The sequence below is a fragment of the Melanotaenia boesemani genome, chromosome 6 (assembly GCF_017639745.1).
Source record: "Melanotaenia boesemani isolate fMelBoe1 chromosome 6, fMelBoe1.pri, whole genome shotgun sequence".
In the NCBI taxonomy this organism is placed as follows: Eukaryota; Metazoa; Chordata; class Actinopteri; order Atheriniformes; family Melanotaeniidae; genus Melanotaenia; species Melanotaenia boesemani.
Window position 1 is genome coordinate 18331500 of NC_055687.1, and position 26674 is coordinate 18358173.

Consider the following 26674-nt stretch of genomic DNA (forward strand, 5'->3'; position numbering starts at 1 on the left):
TACTATCCTCCAGACAGGCAGAGTCGGCGTGTGTGCACCAGCACACGTCAAGCGCAGCGAATCTATGGTCACGCTCCACCAGTTAAGGCCTGTTCTCCAGCGAGGTGGCTGAAATAACCTGCCTGTTTTTTGTTTTGTTTTGTTTTATTCAAACGCAAAGAAACTGAGAGAGAATGGCAGAAGCGGAGTTACAAACCTTTACCTCTATCATGGACGAACTGGTTCGCATCAGTGTAAGTGTGACGCTTATTTTAATAGCCATTTTTATCACGTGTTTTTGTTTTAACAATATAAAATGCACACATTTTGTATCCATCTGTACATTTGCCAATAGAAATATTACATTTTGACTAATTTGACTGAACACAATGAAGAGATAAAAAGCATTTATCTTTTTTGAAATACGTTGTTGACGTCTATTGAATAACAAAGATCTGCTTTTGGGTGCTGTGGGGGGAGATAGAAATGCACCGTCACAATGATCACAAAATCCGAAAGTTGCAGCAGATGGACTCGGTGTTCGATGATTTTAACCAACTAAATATGTTGGCAAATAGCGTTAAGGGTTACAGGCCGCAGACGATGAGAAGGCATAGATCCGTGTTGTCATAGAAACCGGATGCTGCGCTTTGTAGCTGCAGCAATGGAAAGGCGCCACTACCACCAGTAAAACGAGTAAGTAGGTTAGTCGGAATAAAAAACAAACAAAATCATTCTTTGGTGTCTGCTTCATTGTGCTAGTTCTGTATTTTACCATGGAAAGGTGAATCAACATGACAAACACCAACCAAGTGAGAAAAAAGGGTTTTCCTCTACATTTGCCTTTTACCAGCCTCCATAAGTAATGTTTGTCTCCCCCTCTCCCTCTTGACTATGAAGTCTGTATGTTTTTATTATGTATATATATATATATATATTAAGTTGACAAGAGATGCAGAATGTTGAGATTCTTAGATTCTACATTTATTTTAGTGACTCAGCTTTTGTTTAATCTGCCTCCTCTCTTGGACATCTTCTTAAACCCCTCCTTTTCCCTAGTCCAGTATGAAGAATATGGAACAGGAGCTGCATTGCCCAGTGTGTGATGAGATAGTGAAGCAACCCATCCTTCTCCCATGCCAGCACAGTGTGTGTTTGCTGTGTGCAGCTGATGTGTTGGTACAAAGAGGCTATCCTCCTCCGGATCTCCCTCCAGAGCCTAACTCGCCAGCCTCCACACCCAACACTCGCTCCCCTCGACAGGCACGTAGACCTGTTCCTAGGACGCCTGATCGGTTCGAGCGGGTTCTCAGAACAGGTGGAGAAAATAGTGTGTGTGATGTAACTGCTCTCTTAGCTGACACATCAGTGTCCTGTTGTATATCTAGAGCTTTATGCATATAGCTCATGGCTTTTTTGAGTACATGTACAGAGAAAAGGCCATAAAAGCTGAATCAGTCAGAGACTAAAAAAGGCACTGAGCATCTGTCGAGATTGTGTTTTTTCAGATTGTGTATGTAAGCAAATAGCATTTCCTTCACTGTTAAATAACCAGTTTAAAATTCAACTAGGGGCTTTTCTTTCCAAACCATAACTTATAACTCACATTTTCTCTTCTTTCTCCATCAATTTTCCTTTCTCCTTCCCTTCCTTTGCACCTGTATCCTTTCCCCAGTATGTGGGACGTACCCAGGGCGAAGACGGAAGGATGCAGCCCCTCCTCCCATGCTGTTCCCCTGTCCTTCCTGTCAGCAGGACGTGGAGCTTGGGGAGAAAGGCCTGACAGACTGTTTCCGCAACCTCACTCTGGAGCGCATTGTTGAGAGGTTTGCATTTTGCATACACAAAAACACCATAAATATAGGGCAGGGCTGTAGCAGAGTTAATCTCATATTAGGGGTAGTTGGAGTAAATATTTCTCTCTCAAACTTCAGTCATGGTGTGTTTTTATTTCTTCTTATGCTGACATTTCTGTACTGAAGAAGAAGAAGAAAAAAACATAACTCAGTGAAGACGGCCAGGAGTTTAGTCAATACTACTTTATAAATGAGACAGGAAATCAATTGCTGAAAGGGGTTTCAATAATGAATCTCTCTTTTACTCCTGATCAAAGACTAAGCCTAAGAGAAGTTTGGAGGGAGAGCTTAAAAACTGCAACACACTGCGAGACATCAGCAGTGGTAAAATAATTAGTTTAATTTATTTTAGTCATCTTTTTACCTAAGTTGTGTAAGCACAACTGAAGTAATTTATTCTCAGCCTGTTATCCTATTAGTTCAAACAGAGAAGCTCAAAGTGAGATTATCTGCTTTTAAAAACGTGAGCTAAGATTGGGTTATGGGGGTGCGTAGCTTCACAAGGAGCTTGCAGCTGCTCCTGTGATGGTGAAGAAAGTGTGATGCTGCATGTTTTACTGTACAAGATGCACTATCAAGGCAGCTGCTGGAGGTGTATCCAGGTTAGGCAGTTAAGAGTCAGACTTCTTACCACTGAAAAGAGAGCAGGGCACAGCAACAGTTCAGTATTACCTTTCTAAAATAGACAATTTATGTTTTGTTTTATATTTCTTTATTGTTTTTTATTTTTTATTTTTTTATTTTATTTTTTTTGCTGTCTTTCTTCATTGCTATAGAATTGCTCATATCTCCTTCTTTACATGTCTCCCCTTCAGGTACAGGCACACAATAAGTCTTGGCAGTGTGGCTATTATGTGTGGCTTCTGTAAACCTCCTCAGTCTCTGGAGGCCACTAAAGGCTGTGCTGACTGCAAATCAAACTTCTGCAATGAATGTTTCAAACTGTACCACCCCTGGGGAACCCCTCGAGCTCAGCACGAACACATTCTTCCCACAAACAACTTCAGGCCAAAGGTTTGTTTGTTTTTTATGTCTTGAGTACATGGTATACAGTAGCTTCTTTTGTGTTGCACTTAAATCTCACTTTGCTCTCTAGGTCCTTACATGCACAGACCACGAGCAGGAGAGGCTGCAGTGGTATTGCCGTAACTGCCAGAAGCTGCTGTGCCCACTTTGTAAAGTCCGGCGTGCCCACCATGGACACAAAGTTTTGCCTATAGCACAAGCCTACCAAGCCCTCAAGGTGAGCGTCAATGCAGTCTGTTTCAGCTGTGTTAAAATCCTCATGATAACAGCTTTGCAACAGCATCCTTATGTTTGGTTTTACAGGAAAAGCTTGCCAACGAAGTCAGCTTTATTCTGGCCAATCAGGAGACAATACAGAGTCAGATCACTCAACTAGAAGCTGCCATCAAACAGATGGAGGTGAACAGTCTTTCTTGGTTTAAATATGGCCACGTGTAATGGCATTTCTAAGTGGATCTTCTGCATTGTTTTGTTGGTTCACTTGCGCTAATTGTCCCCCATAGTCTGCAATAATTCTGCCTAGTAATCTGGTGGTATGGGGAGATCTAATGTATTGGCACATTATGTGCTGACAGTACTTAACCTGTCAATCTAGGTCTCTTTGGAAACTATAGCATTCAAAGTTTTGGGCACACCTTCTAAAATTTCTCGTGCTCTGAATAATTAAACCGTTACGGCATAACCCTAGAAATATGAGGCAGACAATTATTATTATTATTATTATTTTATTCTGAAGTCTTTATTTGGACCTCTAACAAAATGTAAGAATAAATAGATAAACAAACATAATTAGCAATTGTGTATGGTGAATTACTGTGTACTATGCTAGAATTGTTTTAGTGCAAAGGACTTCCACCATAGGGCAGAAGACATGTATCAGATTATATACAACAAATTTGGAGCAAAGTTTCTACCACAAGTGATGCAAAAACTCTGTGGATCAAATATGATACACACAGCATTAAAAGGGTTAAGAAAGGTGGGAATAAATTGATGTTCACATGACAAAAGGTAAATGATAAACATCCTTTCAACATTTTAATCAAAGTATATATATATTTTTATTAACAAAGTGTTACGTCCCCCTTTACGTCCAGGGGTCAAAAGGACTGTAACACAGGAATGGCCGGACCAAGGGTAAATGAAATACAATAATGTTTATTAACAAAAATGGGTTCCAAAACACAAACAACCCTTAACCGGCAAATAATACAAAATAAACAACTCAAAGTGTCCCTGTCGGGTATTTAACAATTAGTCTTAACTCTACTTAGTAACAAAACAAACAAACAAACCAAAAATGTCCCCAAAACGGGCTACACGCACACAGGCGGACTAATTAACAAACAAAATAAACACACGCTCTCAGGCGGACTTCTATCAAAACAAAACCAAACTCCTAATAAACTAAACACAAAAACCTCCTTCTTTCAGGCAGGGACGGCACTAAAGCTCAGAACACAAAAAGGTATTTATCACTAAACCAAATCGCTAACTCGCACAGAAAAGTCTCTTAAACCACACAATCCACAATCTTTCTCAAACTGGCAGGCATGTGTCCCACAATCCACAGCTGCCCCGAATGATGGTGATGACTCTGTCTTAAAGGAGGCCTCTTCTCCGGATTGGACAGCTTGTTTGGGGAGTGAGTGGTAAGGCGGCCAATCAGGGATCAGGGGAGGCGGGTGCTGGGCATCCTCCACTGTCAGCGTCTCCAGCACGTCCTGCAATTCTCTCCTGGCTGGCTGATAAGCCGGCGGGCGTCACACAAAGGGATTAAGCTAAATGCAGAAAATGAGAGACCTGTTAAGAGATTGAGCTCTCATGTTTTTTTTTCCATTTTGCCACATTTTGGGACTATTGTCATTCATTCACAGTCATGGTTAGGAAGGGCCAGATAATGTATAATTTAAAGTTTCTAAATGCTCTGAATCCTCAAACTGCCCCAACAACCATTAATCTTCTAAACAGTTGCATCCTGGAAATAAAATGAATTGATACTGGCAAAGAAGGACAATACTGTAAGAAGATTTGTTGCCAGCAGCTCTTCCTTTGGTCTGTAATGAATTTTTTAAAAAATGGGAAAATCGGAAACAGCTGAGATCAAGCGAAGGTCAGCAGTACAAGAAAAATTCTTCCAAGATAACTGCTTATACAGCTGAAGATAAATCTGATCTCCTGTTCGACAGCAAAAGCTGTAAGGAAGGTTTAGCACGCTTTGGAGTGGTGAGACTGTGCAGCTGCATCAATATAATCAAAAGAAAACATTCACTGTGTTCTTTCCTGCTTGCAAGGATATGTTTGGAGCAAAAAGGGTGCAGAGTTGAATAAGCGCTAGATCGATCAAAAATGTGCTTTTAATGCAACTACTGCCTCAGAGGACATTTCAGTAGAGGAAAGAATGAATTCAATAAAAAGTCTTTTGTTTGGGTTGTTGAAATTTCTGTTGTTAAATCCTTGCTGTTTGCACATTGGTACTTTTACAAATTTGTCCACATTTTACTAGTAGCACAAAAATGGTAACTTTTATTTAGCCTAGCTGGACCCCCTCATCATAACTCTTTGATCCACTGATCCAGTTAGAATCTATGAAGAGCAGATAATCTTTCAATTTTTTACAGTTTGAGCTGTCTGGCTAATAAAGGTCATCACATTAAACTTATGGTTGTTTATAGTCCCAGTCTCAAGTACATTAAAATATAAATCAGTTGTTTCCCTTCTAATTAGGATCAAGTGCTGAGAAACGTCAGCCAGAAATGACACAACTTTGGACAAATCCAGAACACCTGTAGTGAGGTGCAGGACATTGGTTACTTCTCCATCTTTATCTTTGGATTGCTTAACTTCAAACTAACAAAGTCAATGTACAAAAAAAGCAGCCATTTTTGTTAACATGTGGAAAATGAATAAAAGTCCTTTAAATGTTTTCTACATGACTGCATCTGGAATTTATCCATTTATGTTTAAGTTGGTTTAGGTGTTCACAGAATGAGAAAAATGGATACTCCACCTTACAGTCTGCCTTAGATCTATTCTGAAGTTGAAACTAAAGTTTTACAAAGGATGGAGGTAGGGGTCATTTAGGGATGCATTCAGAGTGTATTGGCAACAAATGTTTCTCAATTCTCCGTGGATCTTTCCCACTCTTTGGTACTTCCTCCGCTTTTATGCAGGCTAACAGTGCAGTGGCTCTACTGCAGCTGACTCACTCTATCCGAGAGCTGGGGGCGTCTGTTGCTGAGCGTCAGGGAACTTTAGCCCTGGCCCTGGAGGGATCCCGAAGCAGGAGAGAGGAAGCCCTGTCCACCCAGGCCTTTGAGAAACAAGGCCTGCTGGACCAGGCAGGTCTGATGGCGTACACACAGGAGCTGCTCAAAGAGACAGATGCCCCCTGCTTTGTACAGGCTGCGAGAGTAACACACAGCAGGTAACACATGCTTTTTCAACTCAGCAATTAGAGGAAACAAAAGTAAAGTTGACTTTTCTTAGATTCTTATTCCTAGATGCTCGTTCTTAGATTTTGATATCTTTTTAAATTTTTTGGCGCTTTGTTCCTTTTTGCAGGCTGGTTAAGGCCATAGAAAGTGTGCAGTGTTTCTCTCTTGCTGCCGATCCCTCCTTCAGACACTTTCATCTAGATGCTTCCAAGGAGATCAAGCTCATTAACAGCATGCAGTTTATACAAGGTGGGGTCTCTGCTCCTGTTTCAATAAGAACCATGTGACAATGAAATCATACTTTTTAGAGATCAGTAGATTGACCTGCATATCTCTGTTTTATTTTTATTTTTTTTCTGCTTCATAGCACCATTGGCTCCAGTGATTGACACTCAGAAGACATTGGCTTATGACCAGTTGTTTTTGTGCTGGCGCCTCCCTCAGGACTCAGCTCCAGCTTGGCACTTTTCTGTCGAATACCAGCGACGAGCTGGGAGAGCTGGAGCCACGTGGGGTGGCACCAGCTCCCCTAACTCCTCGACACCATGGCAGCGAATGAATGAAGTGAAGGGGACCAGTGCAGTGATTGATCGGCTGCAGATGGACAGCGTGTATGTGCTCAGGGTGAGAGGTTGCAACAAGGCTGGGTTTGGAGAATACAGTGAAGAGGTTTACCTCCACACTCCACCTGCACCAGGTAAGACATGCACACATGATCACTTATTTAATGCTGACATGTGTTTTTCAGCAAAAACTCTTCTAAAAACAGGTTTGGACAATTCTTCTTCTGACTCCATCTTTACAAAAGTATCAGTTTAAAGATCAGAGTTTTGTTTTCTATCAAATTTCAATATGTTTGATAAGGAAATATTTGAAGGTGGAATTTTTAACGTAATTTTTCAATTGATTGACTAACCTTTATATTTCTTTTCTCTCCATCCCTTGATTTCCTCATTCCCTTTTTTTTTTAGTTTGTGCACAAAGCCTTCCTTTTTTGCTCTGCATTCCAGTGTCATCCCAGTCATATTATCTCTGCTTCTGTCTTTCTTGCTACAGGTCTGTCTTTCACATATTCAAATGTTCTTTATTGTTTAGTACAGAAAATTTTCGGCATAATCATCCCTTCCACAAATTTATCTGATCTCTTAAAACATTACAAACATAGAGTGCATGTTATCTTTATGTTTTTCATGGCTTTCTTCTTATAGTCACTTTTTCCAACTTTTCCTTTAAAAACAACATTAACTTTTGATTTGTCTGTTATAAAGTGTACTAGAAAACATGCCTTAGTGTCACTCTTTCCAAACTTCAGGAGCTAACCTGTACTCTGTTTTCCTTTCATTTCCCCCTTCTTTTTAACATTTCTTTTCCTCTTGGTTCTCCTCCTTTTCCTGCCCCCTCAGTCTTGAGTTTCTCCTTGGACTCTCGCTGGGGTTTGCATGCTGATCGTTTGGCACTGGGTAAAGGTCAGACCTATGCTCGCAGCGTACCAGGCATCTCCCTTCTGCAGGCTGCGGACAGAGCACTCACCTCCTGTCATTTGACTTCTGACCTGCTGGTTGCGGACTTGGCAGTCACTCAAGGCAGACACTATTGGGCATGCTCTATAGAACCTGGGTCTTATTTGGTGAAGGTAGGAGTCTGGTTGAATAGCTGTTTTTGCTTCAAAGCTATGTGAAATGACCCAGATGCATCTAAGTGACAGCCACGATAAGAGCTTGTTGTATTCTTTGATTGCATGACATTTTCCAATGAGATCAGTTAAAGGGTGCTTAGGAAAAGACTATAGGTGGGCTTTTATATGTATATATTTATATTTGACCTTATCAGAAGTTTTTGTTTTGATATGACAAAAGGCTGAATGTGTGGAATCTGACCAAAGTTTTCCTTTTTTTTGTCAATTTGATCATCTCATTTTCAGGTGGGAGTTGGGCAGGAGGCTAAATTACAAGAGTGGTTTCATATCCCTCAGGACATGGCAAGCCCTCGGTAACAATCTTACTCATATTATCTCTAAAATAACCAGAAGTTACAAGACGTCAAGTTAAGACGTTTAGATTAACATCTTCCATATTGACTGGTGGATCTCTCATTTTTGTAGGATCAGTTGTCATGTTTGTTGTGCAGAATGGTTTGGTATCATTTCAGAACTGCCATTTCATATGAAAACATAGGCATTTGTTTAGTGTGAAATTATATTTTTGGCCACTAGGGGGAAGCATATCACTGTGTTCACACAGCCTTGAGTTATCATTGCCTGCTGCTGAGAAGCAGGCAGAATATAACTTTCACTTTTATTTATATAGTGGCCACTTAGAACAAAAAGTAGTCTTAGGGCACTTTAAATAGATAGAAGTCTAACAACTGCATTTGAACTACAAAGAAAGAAAACTCCTTTTAAACGGAAAATAATTTTGGGTGGCCATGTGTCTAGTTTGGATCAGAGGTCAGCAAGACATAAGAAGAGAGGCCATGAAAAAAAATGGTTGGCCTGGTAGGCCAGGCTGGTAGCTGCAGATTAGAAAATCCTGGTTTTGGAGCCACAGATACCTGAGGGAATATTTAGAGAGAGGAAAAGCTCCAATTACAGAAAACATACCAGATAGATGCATTATTAGTGAGAGAAAATTGATAAACAAAAGGTATGCAGTGAATAATGGGAAAATTTGACTTATAACAGTGAAACTAAGACGCCTGAGCCAGCACTAACTATAAGCTTTATCGGTGAAAAAAGTTTAGCCTAGTCTTAAAAACGTGGTGTGTCCACTTCCTGAACCAAAACTTGGAGCTGGTTCCACCGGAGTACAATAGTTAAAGGATCTGCCTCCCATTCTACTCCCACATTTCCTTTGGAAACTCTGGGGAACCTCAAGCCTGCACTCTGAGTGAAATGCTTTGTTGGGACAATATAGCACCAAGAAGTCTTGTAGATGTAATGAAGATCGGTCATGAAGGGTATTGAATGAGAGGAAAAGGGCTTCAGTATCTGTTCTAGATTCACAGTCAGTGAAGAGAAGCTAGAACTGAAGATATCGTTCTTGCAAGTTGTTGTGTTTTGGATCAGCTGGAGGATTTTCGTAGATTTATGAAAGCATTATGATAAGGTGTTACTGTTTTTCACCCCGTCAGTAAAATGCATAGACAAGTTGATAGTAATGAAGAGTATTGTGCAGATGCTGTCTGTAAAACCAAACCTTTGTACTGCTAAAATACTGGAACCAGCTGACACAAAATCATGGCAGAATTGAGATTGTGACTTGTGGAAAACCAGCATTAAAACTGTTTCACCTCTTCAAATCATACTATGTTCAACTGTGTTATAGATTCATTTTCTGCCTTTTCTTTGTTTTTCTCCTGTTGTATCTATGTCATTCTCCCCTCTTTCTCCTTCCAGCTGTGATCCAGACAGTGGCCATGACAGTGGAGCAGAGGATGGCCAAGACTCCCCTCCCCTCTGCTTCCTCACTGTGGGCATGGGCAAGATCCTGCTCCCTCAAGGTCACGGTCACAGTAAGAGTCAGGCTGACAGCCAGAGCCATGGAGGGTTGCACTCCCACAGCAGCAGCCACGGTAACATGCCTCACCCGCACACGGCTCCTCTTCCACCCCGATTGGGAGTGTGTCTGGACTGTGACAAAGGACGAGTCACCTTCTATGATGCCCACTCCTTGCGTATCCTGTGGGAGGGACATATGGATTGCTCTGCTCCAGTGTGTCCCGCCTTTTGTTTCATTGGTGGTGGAGCACTACAGCTGCAGGACCTTGTGGCCAATCGGAGCATCGATGAGCCACCACCAAGGAGGGTAACCATCCAGACACGTGCTACAAATCGAAGTAAATAAAGAGTTTATGCACATGGTTTACTCACAGATCAAAGTTTGCCTGAGGTGTTGAGTTAAAGGTGGGGTGATAGTTAATCTTGACCAAACATTAACATTTGACTGAGCTGTCACAATAGTTTTTTTTTCCTGTGTGAATTTTAAGAACTGACAATAAATATCTGACATTGTTCTTTATTTGCACTTGGCCTGAAAATGTGAAATCTTTATTTTGGCTTGGTTTATTTGCTATGCTCCTAGGGACATTGTGGCTAAAGTGATTTTAGACTATGCAGAATTATGTCCACAAGGTGAGTCAACCTCTTTCATAGCAGGTTAGAATCTTTAAGAGTCAGATTGCTGTATGAGAATAATCTGCTCCCTTTACACTGGTCTTATTTTGCCTCACAGTGACAGGACATTTAAAGCTGCATGCGAGTGTAACAAGGATTCATAACTTACATATATGCAGATAAATGACTGTCACCTTGTGGAAACACCTCAGACGTACTGTATGTCTAATTTTATATCTTCACTTTTTATGTAGCTTAAGAAGTGTTTATGAAAATATACCACAAAAATAGAGAATGTCAATATTCTTTGGTTGTCAGTGGTAAAGTTCAGCTCCCTCTGTCAGAGTCACATGTAACAGTCTCTAAAAAGCACGTTTGGTATTTTTAAGAATGGCTGTTTTCAAAAGGACTTGTGGAGCTTCAGAAACATGCGCACAGTTGCCTTTATGTTTTCAGATTACAACTCAAACTGGTGTGAAAATGTTCTGAATGAATGATATTTATGATATATTTATACAGGTTAACTCAGTAAAACGTGAAGATATTTCAGTGTTACGCATTTCGACAATTTAGTGGGATTGTGATATTTGGGTGATAAAAAATATTAATGATCAGTTTAAGCAGGCATGTTATGGAGAAGGTGATCACCTGTATAGATGACTTTTGTTTTCCAGACTTTTGTTGACTTTAGTTTTATTTTTGTTTTTTCCAATGCCAACTAACATTATCTATTCTACAGTATTTATGTACTATGGTAATTTATTGTTTTGTTTGGGGAATATAAGGGCCCGATTGTATATTGGTGCAACGCAAGAGTGTATATGGTTAAATTCTCAACCCGACAGTCTCAGGCTCTACTTTTGATGGGTAATATTGTTTTCTTGTGAGTATGGGGTGGCGAGCTTTGGCTCTGACTTTATATTTTCGGTGGAACGTGTTGGTCCCCCCCCCCACGTTTTATCTTTCACAGTCTTTATGACTGTTTCATGTGTCATTGGACACTTTTTCCCCTGTTCTTTTGCTCTAAATGTGGTTACTTATTGTCACAGGTTTTTGCCATTTTATTTCTTCTTGTAATCATTACATCTAATTAAAGACATTTTTTTTTACCAGCGTGATCATCTCATTCTCATTTTGATCATATACAAACACTTTTGTCTCATTTTGTTTGTTGAGTATGCCTTTTAAAGTCATCTCACACATCAGGTTTCATCTCTTATTGTGTCTCACTTTTGGGGTTTTTGTGCCTCTCTTCCTTGTACACAAACGTCTGGGGGATAAAACCTCCTTTAGTCTGTGAACCTGCTCAATAATCTGTTAATATGTGCTCATCTTGAATGATTTCCCTCTACTTGTGTGCCACCACAGCACACAAATGAACTCAAACTGTAGCACTACAAAATTTCTTAATTTCTTCATTTTGACTTTGTCTTGCTGGTAGAATGTTTCCATCATGAGAAAAACAATAAAAGACTGACAACTGCAATGTGGGATCACTGTGTGTAATTCATTCAGTTCATTGCAACATACATGGATTTATGGCAGGATCAGTATCAGTCTTGAGGATCAAAACAGCAATAACAAATACAAAATATTCAGAACCTTAAAGAGCCCATGTTGGAGACTACTGCACTTCCTTGGTTCTTAAAGAAGTTTAAACTGAAGCAGTTTCTTTATGTGTGGTGATACATCTTTAGAAATAAAGAAAAAACAGGTCAATTAGCCCCGCTTTTAGGATTGACACGGCTCTCTTTCACTATCTTTTATGTTGGTGTTGTGTTGTTGATGTCTTATATAGTTGTATCTCAGGTTACTCTCTAAGTTGGAGCCTTCTTTTGTTGTCAAATATAAAACCAAGAACAAAAGTATAAAGTTTTTTGTGGTCAGCACTACTGTTGGTTGAATTGTTGCCTGCTATAGAAAACGTTCACATGAGGGTTGTCTGTTAACAGCAGAACAGTGCTCTTACTGGGATTGTAACAACAAACTCTCTTTGTATGCTGTCATGGAAAAAACTGATGTCTTAAAGAGAATGTTGTGCCAGTGTGCATGTACAGGCAAGTGAGCTCTTAATCATTTAACTGTGCCAGAGGTGGCTACATAGATAAAGTGCTGCAGGGATTAAATATAATCAGCCTATTTTGTATGCTGGCAGGACTCACCTTGTGGTGCCTGAGAAAGGTCACCAAAGAGGTGAACAGATGTATTTTACAGTGTGTGAGCACTAGACAAGATGACATGAGCCTGTTGCTTGTGGCTTCAACAGCTGCTCTAACAGGCTGCAGTTACCCAGACAGTGACATAAAGGTATGTTCTAAAACTGTAAAAGAAATAAGTGGATATTATGTAACACGAGAATGCTTTTATAGACACGAAAGGGGGTGTTGCATTCATACCAGAGTTGAGGCTTTTCTATAGCACTAGCTTGCAATATAAGGACAAAAAAAAAAACTTCCACTAGGAGGCAACATTGTTTGTGTTGATGGATGTAAAGACAACAGGTGCATCCTGTGTCAACGGAGGCCTACTGCATAAAAGTAGGATTCAGATATAATAACCAGGATATAAATATCCTTTTTATAAACAACTAAGCTGGGTTCATCGAATCCAGAACAAGAGCGTCCAGGCCTAATTGGTTGTACCAAGGACAAACCAGGATGAGCAGACACGTATTCATCAAGCCAGGTGAGTATGCGCTCATGGCTTCCTCAAATAAACCCTCGCGATCTTACGCGGAATCACTACCATGGCAACGACAACGCCATACTTCTCTCAGAAAATTCTCCTAGAAGCCTAAGTCAAGAACCAAATAAAAAAACATGCCACAGTTATAAAACAAAAAGAGAAAGGATGGCAGAGTGTAGCAGACTGCCAGAATGTGTAAGTAGTGCACAAATAGGCATACACACTCACCAATCTTCATGTGTTATTATATAATACATATATAATGCTATATAATGCAACAGAAAATAGAAGAGCAGATGGAAAAAAATCTATATTAGAAACACTGAAATGTTGTGCTGAAATGTTTTAGATTTTGTCTAAACACCACACCTGTTTGACTTTAGTGTGGATGTTTAATTTCTTAGTAACTGCTGTGTAGTTTACGCACCAGACGAGACTCCTCCCACAAATTAACAATGGTGTTTGCTTGTGTGTTTGCACGCAAGCATGGAATTAAGTCACATGAATTTCCAAAACAGTTTAACTTTCATCATGTGACAGATAGTGGAGTGAATCATGATGACGATACAAAGGTAAATAAGGAAGTCATAGAATTTCTGAATAATTTGACACAGGAAATGAAAGAAAATTACTTTGTTTCTCTTTAAATATTTCATATGTTAATAAATTTATTCTCGGATTGATGGAAACTAATCAGTTTTAAGGTTTTCTCCAACATATATTATCTCATAACAGAATCTAAGGTGTAACTTCTCTGTGGTTGCAATCCAACAGCATTAATAGGCTGTATTAATATAGCCAGTAAAGCAGTTTTATGTTTAGAACTGGCTTAAGTCATGCCCACTAGGTTGAGATGAGATATGGTGAACTGTGCATACAATGCAAGAAGCCACAGGAGTGTTTGATAATGCAAATACAAGCTTAAAGTCCCCCAAACAGCTGTGTCTTCTGTCTGTCCTCAACACCTCTGAACAGCAGTGGATGTGTAAGCCCTAAAAACACACACTCTCTTAACAACCCCTTAGCAACTTTACAAGTTACAACTGCTCGCCACACCATCTAATGAAAGTTTGTAAAACTGTTCAACCAAATGGATCTCTGCCACTGATCTGCATACTGTATTTGTTTCTTGCTGTGCTGAACACTAGACGCACAACAGTTTCATCTGGTTAGGTTTCCATTCAAAAGAGTATTCAAAACTACTGTGACAAAAACACACACTCATCCCACACGCCATCAGATATGTGTGTGTTCTGGATGTATGCCAACAGCAAGAAGGCATGCTCAGACAGGACTGTGCTCCCCAGGTTATGTGGGTGTTTATGTCTCATTGTGTGTCATTTCTAGACTGGAAAAACATTATTACATCAAAGTTATTAACTGTACCATGTTCTACACAGTTTACAGATTGTTTGGTGGCTCTGTCTGCTCCTAAGATGTAACCTTTTTTCTCTCTCTTTTCTTTCTTTCTTTCTTTTTTTTTACTGAAAATAAAAAGATTTAAAAACAAACAAACACAATGATGCTGTATTTGACACAAGTACATTGTAGCTTTTGGCTCTGGTGTCAAGCACAGTCTGTGTATCTCAAATATGTACAACTGTCAGGGATGCCTGACAGGTGATTTATATCAAAAGTGAAATATGTACGTTCATCCTTGCCGACTAAGTTTTGGTCCATGGGCTCTCTTCTGACAGCTTAATGACTAGCTGTCCACATATCACTCTACTCACTACTCACTTGTGAAGGGCGGCGGAGGCAAGACGGGGAGGAAGCAGGAGGAAGCAAAACAATCTGGAAGACTGACAGGACATACTGAACCACAGACCAAACCTTTAGATGCACCGGAGGTTCTGCCTGCTAATCTTTTTCTTTGGCAGCAGCAGGCTGCAGAGCAAAGGTCTTCCAGCAGCAGCTGCTAAAAGTGAAAGAGCTGAAGAGCCACATTTTTGTATGTTATTTTATGTGTGTGTGTGTGTGTGTCTGTGTGTGTAAGTAAAAAAAAGGGGGCTTTGTGTGCAACCTGTGATGCATGCATTAAGTTCTTGTGTGAGCCCCTCAGCTGTGCAACCTGCCGGCTCTGGAGAGAAAATGCTGATTATAAAATCAAAACAAAACTTGAGAAGCTGGTAAAACTGGGAATAGAAAGCCAGTTAAAAGTCTTCACCATAAATACCTTCAGTACCAACTGCATTTATAAACAAGGAGTGCATGCAAATACATGTAAACTAATAAAAATGGCGACATGAAGCGTCATTAGTTGTAGTTACTGGTATTTTTTTTGTTTGTTTGTTTTTTGTGTTTGCACCCTCAAGCCACCATAGATAAGAAAAAATATGATTTAAGGAAAAAACTAAGGAAAGCATAGAAGAGAAAGAGAGACAATATGCTGCAGGAAGAGGAGGAAGCATATCGGACCATGGGAACGATAAGATAAGTTAAGGGTCGAGGACGACAGAGACTACAGAAGAGGGTTAGGGGCTGACAGAAAAACCAGAGGAAACACATTCCTTTAATCCCTGTTTCACTTTAAACTGGCAGCTGAGACAGGTGTGCTTTTACTGATGGTATGTGCACAAGCTGCTGCCTCCCTGTGTGCTGTGTGTGTGTTTATATGCTGAGTTTGCGCACTGTCTGCAGACTGCATGTTGGCTGAGACTTTGTTGTGTGTAATTATGGAGGAAACAAAACCCATAGCTCAGAATTTGCCCATAAGGACTGGAATAGACATATGAAAAGCACACATGGTGTTTGTGGGGGAAGCCTTTGGGAGTGTCTGAGACACAACATACTGTACACAATGTGTGTGCGAGTGTATTTAAAAGGATGTGTACAAAAGTACAAGAGTCAGCTTGTGTGTTGTTTAAGAAGACCGTCTCAGCCTCAGGAAACAGAGGGATCCTGTTTGTGAATTGTACTCATTGTTCAGCTGTTTGCTCCCCCTCATAAGTGCAGCTTCACCACACACACACTTACACACTAATATACAAAACACAAATCTCATGTTACTATTTGGCTGCTGAAACAAAGACGTGTACTGATCAGTCTAAGGACCGTGCTTTGATTTCCTGACACACACTTAGCATGTTGTCTCCTCACAATAAAGCCAGGGGCTCTAATGAGGGGTGTGTCTGACCAGTCGATCTGACTCCAGGCATTGTCCTTCCAGCCGTAGTGATGTCTATCACTTTTCAATAGAAGAAGGAGCAAATGTAAACACTCCCTTATCTTTTCCGGGACTCATCATTTACTAATCTCTTACAGCTGCATTCATCGTCTATTTCCTACTAAATGACTCATTTCCATTCATAAGATTGACATTTCATGTTCAAATCTGACTCACCTGTCTGCATCATTCTGCTCAGATTTTCTTACTTAAGCCAGCTTTTGAATGTGTCATAACTTAGTGTCTTGTTCAATCAGAATAATGACCAAAATTTCAACATTATGTACACAAATTGCCAACAATGTACTGATATCCAATTTATTTATTTTTTGTGTATGCATGTAGAATAGAATAGAATAGAATAGAAATACTTCATTAATCCCTTCAGAGAGCCCTCAGGGAAATTTGGGATGTATGTATGTATATATATATATATGTAATCTTTTTCTATCATGTTGAATATATATTTATCCAGATGATAAAATTAATTCACTTAGGAAATCCTTTGACTATCATGTATGGTCTTAAACTAGTAGTTTCCATGAATCAATGATTCTCGGAGGATTAAGCCCAACTAATTATCGAAACCTCATATTCAGGTTAATTAATAAAATTTCAGGACCAATTAACAATCATAAAAATAAATTTCAATTGTACTCGTTGACTTGTTCCGCATTTTTTCAATGTCTAAGTAGTTTACTCTGGCAGAAAGTGGTGCGTAAAAATTTCTGAGAAGGAAAATATTAAATGATATAATCAAACATGGGGCAAAAAGACTAAATTATATACTAAAATAATTTTAATAAATGAGATCTAGTCTATTGTGTAATTATAGTGCAAAGTAAACATGTAAATATTATGTTTTATTAAATAAATAGAATTGAATGCACAAAGATGGTTTCATATAAACCTAAACAAAAACAAGTAAAAAACAAAGAGTAAAAAAATATTTACTGTTATCGTTCTTCTATTTATGATCCAAGTAAAACATTCTTACTATTTTTAAAAATATCTGTATATTATGAATTTTATGAGTTGTGTCTCCCAGGAAACTTTGCTTCCCATATATATATATAGATATATATATATATATCTATATATATATATATATATATGTAAGGGATGGCTTTCCACATAGTTTGAGAGTATGTTTATAGGATTTGACCACTCCTCTAGAATCTTATTATTAGTTAGCACATAGAAGAAATATCTCTGTCAATAACAGTTTTTAAAAGTCAGTAATGGCAAGAATCAGTTTGTACCAGATGTAGTTATTCGTTCAGTCCTTGAGTTGAGCTTCAGTACAAAAGCAGTAAGTCCTATTGAAGTGTGCCTGTTTAGAATTCAAAAGTACAGTTGGATCCTAAGGTTTATTGCAGACTGTTGAAATATTAAAACATAGGACAATGACCATGCTCAATGGTGCGCCAAACCAGGAAGCTTATGAAGAATCTTATATGCCCTATCATAATCTAGCAACCTTCATGAAAACATATATCAATTTCTATAAATGTGAGGTGTTTTATTGTATCTGGCTGCTGTAACAAACCATCTTTTTAATGTTAATGAGTTGATTAATAAATAGTGTGCTAAATCAGAGTCTAAGTAAAGTTAATCTGAGATTTATACAAGGAATCATTGCTGGTGTTCCTCAGTTGTACATTGTATTTAACTAAAGCTCAGCAATAAAAGCCACATGTAAATTTGTCCTTGGAGTTCTCATTATTGTTCCAGGTTTTACCGTTTTCCACCTGTTTCACATACACATCTTTTCCTTCAAGCTTTATATCTTTTGTTTTCTTTTTTTGTCTTTCAACTACAGCTTCTGTATCCTCCACCTCCACAGAATCTACATAACACTCAATCCCAACACATTGTATTATCAGTGTGTGTTCTCTGTCAGGGGCAGGCTCTTTGAGCTCAGGAAGAGAGGCCTGCACAGTGCACACACACACATAGGATGAGAACCTCTGGCGTGGCCTTTCCCACCAATGCCCTCTCTATATCAACATACTCACAAAAACAAGCCTGCTTGTGGAGCTGCACCATCAAACGCCCTTTTGTCTCTCTTGTACAACCATCCCAGTCACACACATACACACACTTATCTCCACATATCTGCATGTAAGCTCATTACTGCAACCAAAACAAAACCTCCAAACTTATACGCACACATTCTTCAAAGGTCAAGTGCAACTTTCTCAAGAAGGGGGGGAAACAAAAACACATCACCATATTCATAACATGACAATATGTTAAAAAAGACAACTGATCATTATGATCATTGTTTTATTGAAAAGTCATCTTAAAATTTATCCTTGAAAATGAAAGAATAAGCCATTTATTATAATATACAATTGCAAGACCCATATTTAGTTCGTCATGTTATAAAAATAGTTTGACAAAATAAGTAAATGTTGAACATAATCGTAACAAGCACATCCCATATAAAAAGTTCAGGTGAAAATATTTAGAAAAATCCTGAACAGATATTACTGCCACTTATATGACATATATTCTGTGTACAGGGTTACACAAAGGTTTGAGTAACAACTTTAAAGAGATATGACTCACTTGTGCAGAAAAATATCGAGCAATACACTCTAATGTCTTATAAATGAGTACCAGGGAACAGAAAATATATATGCATGCAATTACAATAGCAGCTGACAAATAACTCCACAAAATCTTTGGCTCGATCCAGCTGGCTGGATTGTATAGAGATCATTTCTTGACATGATCAGTTAATGCCACTGAAATCTAATGGCAACCATGACCTGACAAAAGGCACTTAAAGATGCAGAAAGGAGACTGAATATGTCCCATGTTTAACATACGGCTGCAGAAAAATAACATTTGAACTCTATTCATGACATCATAGTTGTCATTATCACCCACTTTGCAAGTGGTGTCAGTTTTTTTCCTTACATGTGACTGTCTATTACAAAGACATGCCTCCATGGGATCAAAAGATTTAAAATTGTGTTCAATTTTTATGACTCTCACACTTTGATCTTCATATCTGCAAAGACTTATAAGAAGGTGAGCTTTGATCGACGGATGCAAATTTCCAAAACAGATAAAATCTGATCAGGCTGGTGAAGATTCCTGGTGTGTTAGGGACCTGGAATAAACACACACAAATGAGATTTATAATAATCCTAAAACAAAATTAAAGCTGTGTGTTTTAACTCTGATTCATACCATAACATAATAGTCATTCAACTGGAGGCCATACAAGACCCAGGAGGTTGAAGTGAAAAAGGTAGCTACGGTCAGGGGGAAGGACAAGCACTGTGCATTACCACTACGCACAATTTTTACCTAAAAAAAAAAAGAGAGAGACAGTAAGAAACATTAAAATAACATCCGATTTAAAAGTGAATAAGAAATTTTGATGTTCAGTTCATTAAGTGCACTGATGTTAGCAACAATAATCCTGTTCATTTCTAATGAATTTGTTCAGAAGTAAAAAGGAGGAGCAGAGCTGCTGCTCCTCCACATCGAGCAAAGGCTCGGACATCTGGTTAGGATGCCTCCTGGATGGCTGTGGGGCAGACCCAGGAACTGCTGGAGAGGCTCTGTCTCTTGGCTGGCCTGGGAATGTCTCAGGATCCCCCCGGATGAGCTGGCAGAACTAGCTTTGATCACACAACACAACAGCTCACAACTAAAAACATAAAGACCTCTGACTCTGATCAGCGTCTCAGATTAAGTTTGGGAAATACTAACAATATTCTCTCTTTTTTTAAATGGCTTCTGTGATTGTGTTCCATCTGATTAATTTCCATCTAATTTTCTTTCAGAAATGTTCCAAATCTCAGTATCTGGTTTGGTAAGAATTTTCTTGTGCAATGAAAAAGAAAATGAAAGACACTTTACAAAACCTATGCTGTGGCAACTTCATATAATGTAAACTGTGAAGTGAAAACAAAATGTCACCAAGGGGATGAGGCAAAAACAAAGATTCAGAATAACAGGAAGACAGATCAGGGAAAGAAAGACAGGAAACTGACTAAGGGTCATTGAGAGCTGCGAGGCAGATGGAGAGAAGAAGACAAACAGGACAGAAGATATAACACCAAGATGACATGAAGCAACAAACGGAAAGAGACAGAAGGGAAGATATGATGTTAAAAACTGGAGACAAACAGAACTGGTGCCCATAAAGAAATTAAGTTCATCACAGTAAAGGAGTGAAAATGTGCAGCTGCTGTTTGTTTTCACTGAATCTAATTTGTGTGTTTTAGTGAATACTTTTAAGTTCCTTTAAACTTCAGCATAACTTTAACAGAACCCTCATTATCAAGCAACAACACAAACTTGACTTTCAGGTTGCAGAGCTTGAATTCTAATGGACTGTTTCTTACTTTTAGAGCTGATATTAAAAGAGGTTTCACGTGTTTTCCAGTCACTTTCCAGTTAATTCAACCTAAGCAACGTGTTTTTTTTTTTACTTGTGCTCAATAAAAAGACTTGTAGATAAAATTGTTTGACTGAACAGTTTCTCTGATGTTTATTTTGTTGACAAAACTTAAAAAAAAAGTAACACAGCTTCTACCATTAAAAGAACAAGAAAAACTCAACATTGAGTATTAACATTTGGATGTCTATGATCAAATCAATCAAAGTCCATCAGATTTTGTATAGAAGCAGATTGATTTGCACTTTTTTAAAGTTTACTCCGTTACTGTTAGGTACACACCACGAATCAGATCCTATTGGGCCTCATTCACCAATATTGTCTTAAGAATCTTTTTTAAATTCTCTCTGAAGTTGTTCTGAAGAAAACTCTATGCCAAATTTACAAAGATGTTCCTTAACCACTAAATGCCAATCCCCTCCTTAGCTGAAAACTTTCGCCAGTTGGTTCTAATCCGCACAAGTAAACGCTTAAAAACCCAGCGAACATGTCAGGATGCACGATCTTGTAGCGTAGTGGCTAAAGGGGGAAGAGTTACATTTTCATCTCTCTTTACGTACCTTCTATGGTTTGTAAAGGAAATTGCCACCTACCATGTCCAAACGCATCCGGCATCCTTTTAAGGTGCCAGTAATGCAGTTGATGGAGTAAGTTCATGCATCTGATTCTGAAGGTTGGTCAGTGGTGTTATAAACCAGGGGGCCAGGGGAAAATATCAATCTCCAAATAAAACTAATCATTAAATACAAAGCCACAGCTGTGCAAAATATCAATGATTAAAGGATTTGTACCAATGATCTATGCATCACCAGCTGCTCCTTCTTGGAGGAACATGCCCACCGAGTTGCTCTGTAAAATAAAGGAGTTGTGTGCTCTGGCGAGGAAGAGGAAGACCACATTTAGTCATTGGCTCTGGGAGTCTCAGGTGACTTGGACATCTATGGAGTGACAGTGGTTGCGGTTGAAGTTACGGATCTGATGAGGGGTGCTTAAACGGGCCGATGGTTTTGGGCAGAACAGCAATCAAAGTAAATCCTATGACTTCTTCCCCCTGAGGGAATTGATCATGTTTATTGTACGATCTGCAATATTGACATTTATTATAAATATGTACAATATGCTTTATAAATGACCATGCAGTTATTTACAAAAATCAAATAAAAACATTACTATACTTTTATTAGTGGATTTTAATGAACTGGACAACAGAAGACTAAATAAACACGGATTTAGGTCAAACATGTCTGCACTCAAATGTGTGTAAGAATACACCTGAATGCTCCTGGATGCTGAAATGCGGGGGAATGCCACAATCTTCGTTAAAAAGTAGGACTTTTTCAGATTTGCTCATTAGAACGGTCGGTGAATGAGGCCGATGTTTACACTCCTTCAAATGAACAACACGTACCGAGCAGTCACATCAGAATCTGTTTTAACTGAACCTAATCTGTTAAGAATGTAAACCCTTGAATTCTTTATCTTTTCTATCTTTTAGATTAATAAAATGACTCTTTTATGCATATTTCCCATACAATCTTGAATACTACCGAGCATAATGACTAGCTTCCTAATGCTGAGTGATGAATGAATGTACAGTGATAATGTTGCACTTTTAAATAAAACTATGCATAATTTGACTGCTTTTCAGCGCTTTAACGGATAGAAAAGCATTCACAAACTAATTACTACAAATGGTCACCTGCAATCAAGACAGAGCAACATCTCAGTAACCACAGCGGTTTTCCTTTTTCTTTTCAAAAGAATGATTGCAAGATAATTTACTGATATTATTATTGTGATGAAAAAGCAACTTCCGGTTTAAATGGCCTCACAAAATGCAGAAATATTAGAAGCTATGGAAGATGTTCTAAATCAAAACCCTCATATTATTAAATTATTAAAAGCAATTTCTAGAATTTCCAACTAAAGTATTAAGAAAGATTTATTTATTTGAAGTTGCATTGCATTAGTTACTTAGTTTATAACGTACTGTATAAGACCCACTATAAATGAAAAGCAGCAGTAAACATATTCTAGCCACCACAAAAAGTGCGCAAAGAGAAAAAAATTTAAATGTATTTATAAGTAGACTGTATTCAGCATATTTCTGAGTATGAATAAGTAGGCCATACAAATCCACTTCAAAGAACTGAACTGTCCCTTCAACAAATCAGTCTGCATAATGACAAAAAATAAATAAAAATAAGTAATCCAGGTTTAATCCCACAACTGACTGAAAGATACAGAGAAATATCACCTATTTTTTCAGTAATGTGCTTGTAACATTATTTTCTAATCCACATTTTAAAAAGCTGAATCCAGTGACTTTCAGCCATTTTTACACACACACACACACAAAAGAAACAAGCACCCATCGTATGCCGCTTATCCAAGGTTAGGTCGTGGGGCAGCAGCTTAAGCATAGAAACCCAGACTTTGCTCTCCCCAGCCACACTTTGTGCTGTCTGCTGTGAATTTCAACTTGATTATCTCCATACTTATAAATAACGTTAAATAATGTCTTTTTTAATCAAGTAAGAATGCCATAAATATAGAGAGAAAAAAAGGACTCCAGACTGCCATTCTGTGAAGTACCTGTATGAGTGAGTCACAGTGTCCCCAAGACAAGATTCTAACTAATCTGGAAAAGCAAGACAAGCTCGTCAATATCTCTTTAAGCTGGTCCCATAGCAGAAAATCTGCGTTTGACCTCACTGCTTAAGGCACTGATGCCTACCGAGAATTCTTTCAGCACAAGTTAATCTGACCTCGCAGGATTTTCGTCACAGTTACTTCACTTTTATGAACAGCTTGGCATTTCTGGTAAAAAATAACAATTGCTATGCTACAGCCACAAATCAGAAAAAGATGGATTGGCGCAAAATGCATAAATTTTAACATGTAATTGGATTTTTAGTTCATTCCAGACAGTATAACCCTGAGATTTTGTTGTGTCTTTTCTCATCAAGATCATTTCATTTGTCAATAAACATCCATTTTTGCATTTCAGGCCTGCAACACATTTAAATAAACAGTTGGAATAGCAAAACTTTTACCACTTTGTCATGTTGCTATTCCTTCTCATGATATTAAAAAGATGTTCAGATATTCAGAAACACATCTATGTGTAGCAGTTGTCATTGTAGTAAATTCTTCAGACGTTCTCTGTTGGGGACAGCTCAGGGCTGCAGCAGGCCAACCAGTCCAGTATCTGTAACCTCTTTTTCTGCAGCTGTCTATTATGTCTGTACAATGTGGTTTTGTATTGTCTTTTGTTGTTTGTTTGTTTGGTATGGGCCTCCCACAAAAAAAGATCTTATCTTGAAGGCTCTAAAATTTCAATAAATTTTTCTGCATTAACGTTGCCATCACAAAACTAACAAGTTTTCTATAGGCACTGATACAACCCCATAGCATGACAGGGCTTGGCTTCTGGACTTGTTATTGATAACAGTTAGGTCCTCCCTTTTTTTCTCTCTGGTATGGAACAGAAGATGCTATTTTTTTTCCCAAAACAGATCTGGAACAGTGACTGGTCTGACTGCAATACAGATTTCCACTGTGTGATGGTCCATCCCAGATACCTCAGAGCCCAGAAAAGTAAACACCACATCTTAACATGTTAACAAACACAAGGCTTTTCAAAGGTAAAGTCCATGTGGTTATATCAGCCAGCGATGAAAGACGGTTCTTGGCACACTGCCATTAGAGGGATCAGAGATCCCAGCAGACCATCAGGCTTCGACCCTTGCCCGTTACTCACTACAATTCCTTCAATAATTAAATTTTATTAAGTAATATAGAGGAAGAAATATGCAAAAACCTTCCAATCTTTCTTTTATGAGCATTACTTTTAATATTTTCTAACACATTTCTTACACTCCTCACAGCCTTTCATGGATACCTAGTCCTGAAGGTCATTAGCCTTGTAAATGACCGTAAACTGTATGTGGGTGAGTTGATTACATTTATCAAGACATATATATGTATTAATGGTCCCTGTCAACCAAAGTACCCATTGGGATAAATAACGATACTATGAACTGCTTTTGCATGTACACATCATAACTACAACTACCTGGTGGTATCACTTGTTTAAAAAAAATGCTTCTTTTTTTAACTTCATAGAAGTCTTAATTCATTCTGATCAGGGGTTGTAAAAAGGTTGTAGGACATGAAATTTTTGTTTGTAAAGCTGACTTTCTACATGATGCCTGTGTGTTGTGTGTGCCTGTAATGCACGGTACCAGATCGGTAAGTGGTGACATATACATGCTGACAGTAACCACGCTGCAGATAAGACCGAGCTGACTGAGCCGAGCTTCTCCATCAGTGAGAAAGGTGGTGAAGTAAAGCCAGACGCAGACCAGGACTATTCCTGCAGCAAGAGTCTGGAACATCACCAGCCTCTGATAAGAAAAAAAAAGTAGGACAAAGGATGTCAGGTGTAATCCAGATAAAGCAAGGGTTGTGTTTTCTGCAAGGCAACATCTGACACCATGTTTACCTTTTCTTTTGTGTAGTGGAAGTACATGACAATGTAGAGGATCTGGAGAAGTGCTCCAATGATGTTGACCAGGACAATTGTCTGATCTTTCTTCAGCAACCCATAAGACAACCAACCTAGGTTACTATAGAAATATATGGAGTGTTAAATGCACTGAGCAGAGCCAAACAAGTTTATTAAGAGAACTGGTGATATTGAATGATTAAGAAATAAACAAAAACACAAAAGTCACTTTAGACACGTGGTCAAGAAGGGGAGAAACTGGATGTTGTCTGCACTTTTGGATTCTCGCATCTTCTTTAGGTCGTTCCTAAAAGTACATAAATAAGACCAACAAATAAAAGGAGAGACACTCAAATACAAATATAGATTGCACTCAAAATATCTGCATCTAATATAATGCATTTTTTTGAGAAAGTTATAATTAGTATGGCTCATCTGAATTAAACAGTAAATTGGAATAGTAAATTATTAAAACTAATCTTTTTGACGTTTTATTTATTTTTTATGTATACTGATAAGTTACACCATGAAGCGATTGACCACCATGGTGAATGGCATTAACGAAAAACTCAACTTACAGTCCAGTCGAGAACATCCCGATTGTGAACACGATGCAGGCCCATGATAAAAGCTGCAATAAATCCATAGAGCAGGAGAAAAACGTGTAATACGCGTGTTGCTTATATTCTGTAAATCTGTTTTTAACCACCGATTCTTAAAATAATGTAAAATAACGATTGAAAAATAACTACCAGGATGCTCTCACTGTATTTCCGTATTTGCAATCAGAGTGTTCGGCATCACTGCCGTCTGATTGGCTATGGGATTAAGCCGGAGGGGCGGTTTTAACCAATGGGGTATTGAAACGATCATAAACGTACAGTGATGTCACCACGTTGCAAAATATTTGTCAAGGGCCAGGCAGCAAGTGGATGGAGGTGGATTTCTTGTGTGCATTGAGTTCCTCCTCACAGTTGGCCATCAGTACAGTTCATAGCTCATTTAGCTAAAACTGAGAGCTCAGACTGGTTTAATTAAACTCATCCAAAATTCAACGAAGTTTTAAATACGCACATAAATAATAACTACCCAATCAAACTTGCAGGCTTAAAAATAAGAATTAACACAAGAATGAAGAGCCTAGTGGAATAAACTGATCAGGTAACTATTTTATTATTAGCTGGGGTCAAAAAGAAGACCCAGAGTCATGTCTGTGCATTTCAGTGGGTTTCAGCCTTGAAGTAAAATGAAATGACATCTTTTTATGAAATGAGTATTTCACTTGCACATCAAATATATCAATGCATTCCATCCATCCATCCATCCATCCATCCATCCATCCATCCATCCATCCATCCATCCATCCATCCCTTTCTTTCTTTCTTTCTTTCTTTCTTTCTGTGAGGGAGGTCCGGACACTCCCTCGCTAAGCAGGTGCTTTATGGTAATACGTACACATTGATACCATTTATTTGTTGTTT

General features: G+C 38.6%; 2 protein-coding genes across 4 annotated transcripts; one reads left to right on the top strand and one right to left on the bottom strand.

The window, feature by feature from the left end:
* The first annotated feature begins 41 nt into the window (after positions 1-41).
* trim46a (tripartite motif containing 46a) lies at positions 42-11900 on the top strand. Of its 3 annotated transcripts, none has more exons than XM_041987646.1 (12): positions 42-683; positions 1039-1297; positions 1655-1805; positions 2651-2849; positions 2932-3078; positions 3165-3260; positions 6035-6288; positions 6426-6547; positions 6666-6995; positions 7702-7931; positions 8220-8287; positions 9693-11900. In XM_041987646.1, exons 2-12 carry the CDS (start codon positions 1045-1047, stop codon positions 10138-10140), a joined length of 2298 nt encoding a protein of 765 aa, XP_041843580.1. In that variant the 5' UTR covers positions 42-683; positions 1039-1044; the 3' UTR covers positions 10141-11900. The 3 variants fall into 3 exon arrangements, with proteins under 3 accessions (XP_041843580.1, XP_041843579.1, XP_041843581.1); XM_041987645.1 differs by having other exon boundaries at positions 42-233; XM_041987647.1 differs by lacking the exons at positions 8220-8287; positions 9693-11900 and adding an exon at positions 7270-7354 and having other exon boundaries at positions 42-233; positions 7702-7840.
* A 7314-nt stretch (positions 11901-19214) lies between these two features.
* slc50a1 (solute carrier family 50 member 1) lies at positions 19215-25991 on the bottom strand. The gene is made up of 6 exons (XM_041988534.1): positions 25772-25991; positions 25423-25500; positions 25191-25314; positions 24931-25092; positions 19465-19584; positions 19215-19384 (listed from the first exon to the last, which is right to left on the bottom strand). Exons 1-6 carry the CDS (start codon positions 25837-25839, stop codon positions 19277-19279), a joined length of 660 nt encoding a protein of 219 aa, XP_041844468.1. The 5' UTR covers positions 25840-25991; the 3' UTR covers positions 19215-19276.
* Positions 25992-26674: the final 683 nt, after the last annotated feature.

Excerpts from the sequence above, each read along its gene's own strand:
- trim46a (XM_041987645.1), top strand. The coding sequence starts at position 174 with ATGGCAGAAGCGGAGTTACAAACCTTTACCTCTATCATGGACGAACTG. Across the intron at positions 1,806-2,650 it reads CTGGAGCGCATTGTTGAGAG|GTACAGGCACACAATAAGTC; the intron begins GTTTGCATTTTG and ends TCTCCCCTTCAG. Across the intron at positions 6,289-6,425 it reads GCGAGAGTAACACACAGCAG|GCTGGTTAAGGCCATAGAAA; the intron begins GTAACACATGCT and ends TCCTTTTTGCAG.
- slc50a1 (XM_041988534.1), bottom strand. The coding sequence starts at position 25,839 with ATGGATTTATTGCAGCTTTTATCATGGGCCTGCATCGTGTTCACAATC. Across the intron at positions 25,315-25,422 it reads TTCTTGACCACGTGTCTAAA|TAACCTAGGTTGGTTGTCTT; the intron begins GTGACTTTTGTG and ends ATATTTCTATAG. Across the intron at positions 25,093-25,190 it reads TCCACTACACAAAAGAAAAG|AGGCTGGTGATGTTCCAGAC; the intron begins GTAAACATGGTG and ends TTTTCTTATCAG.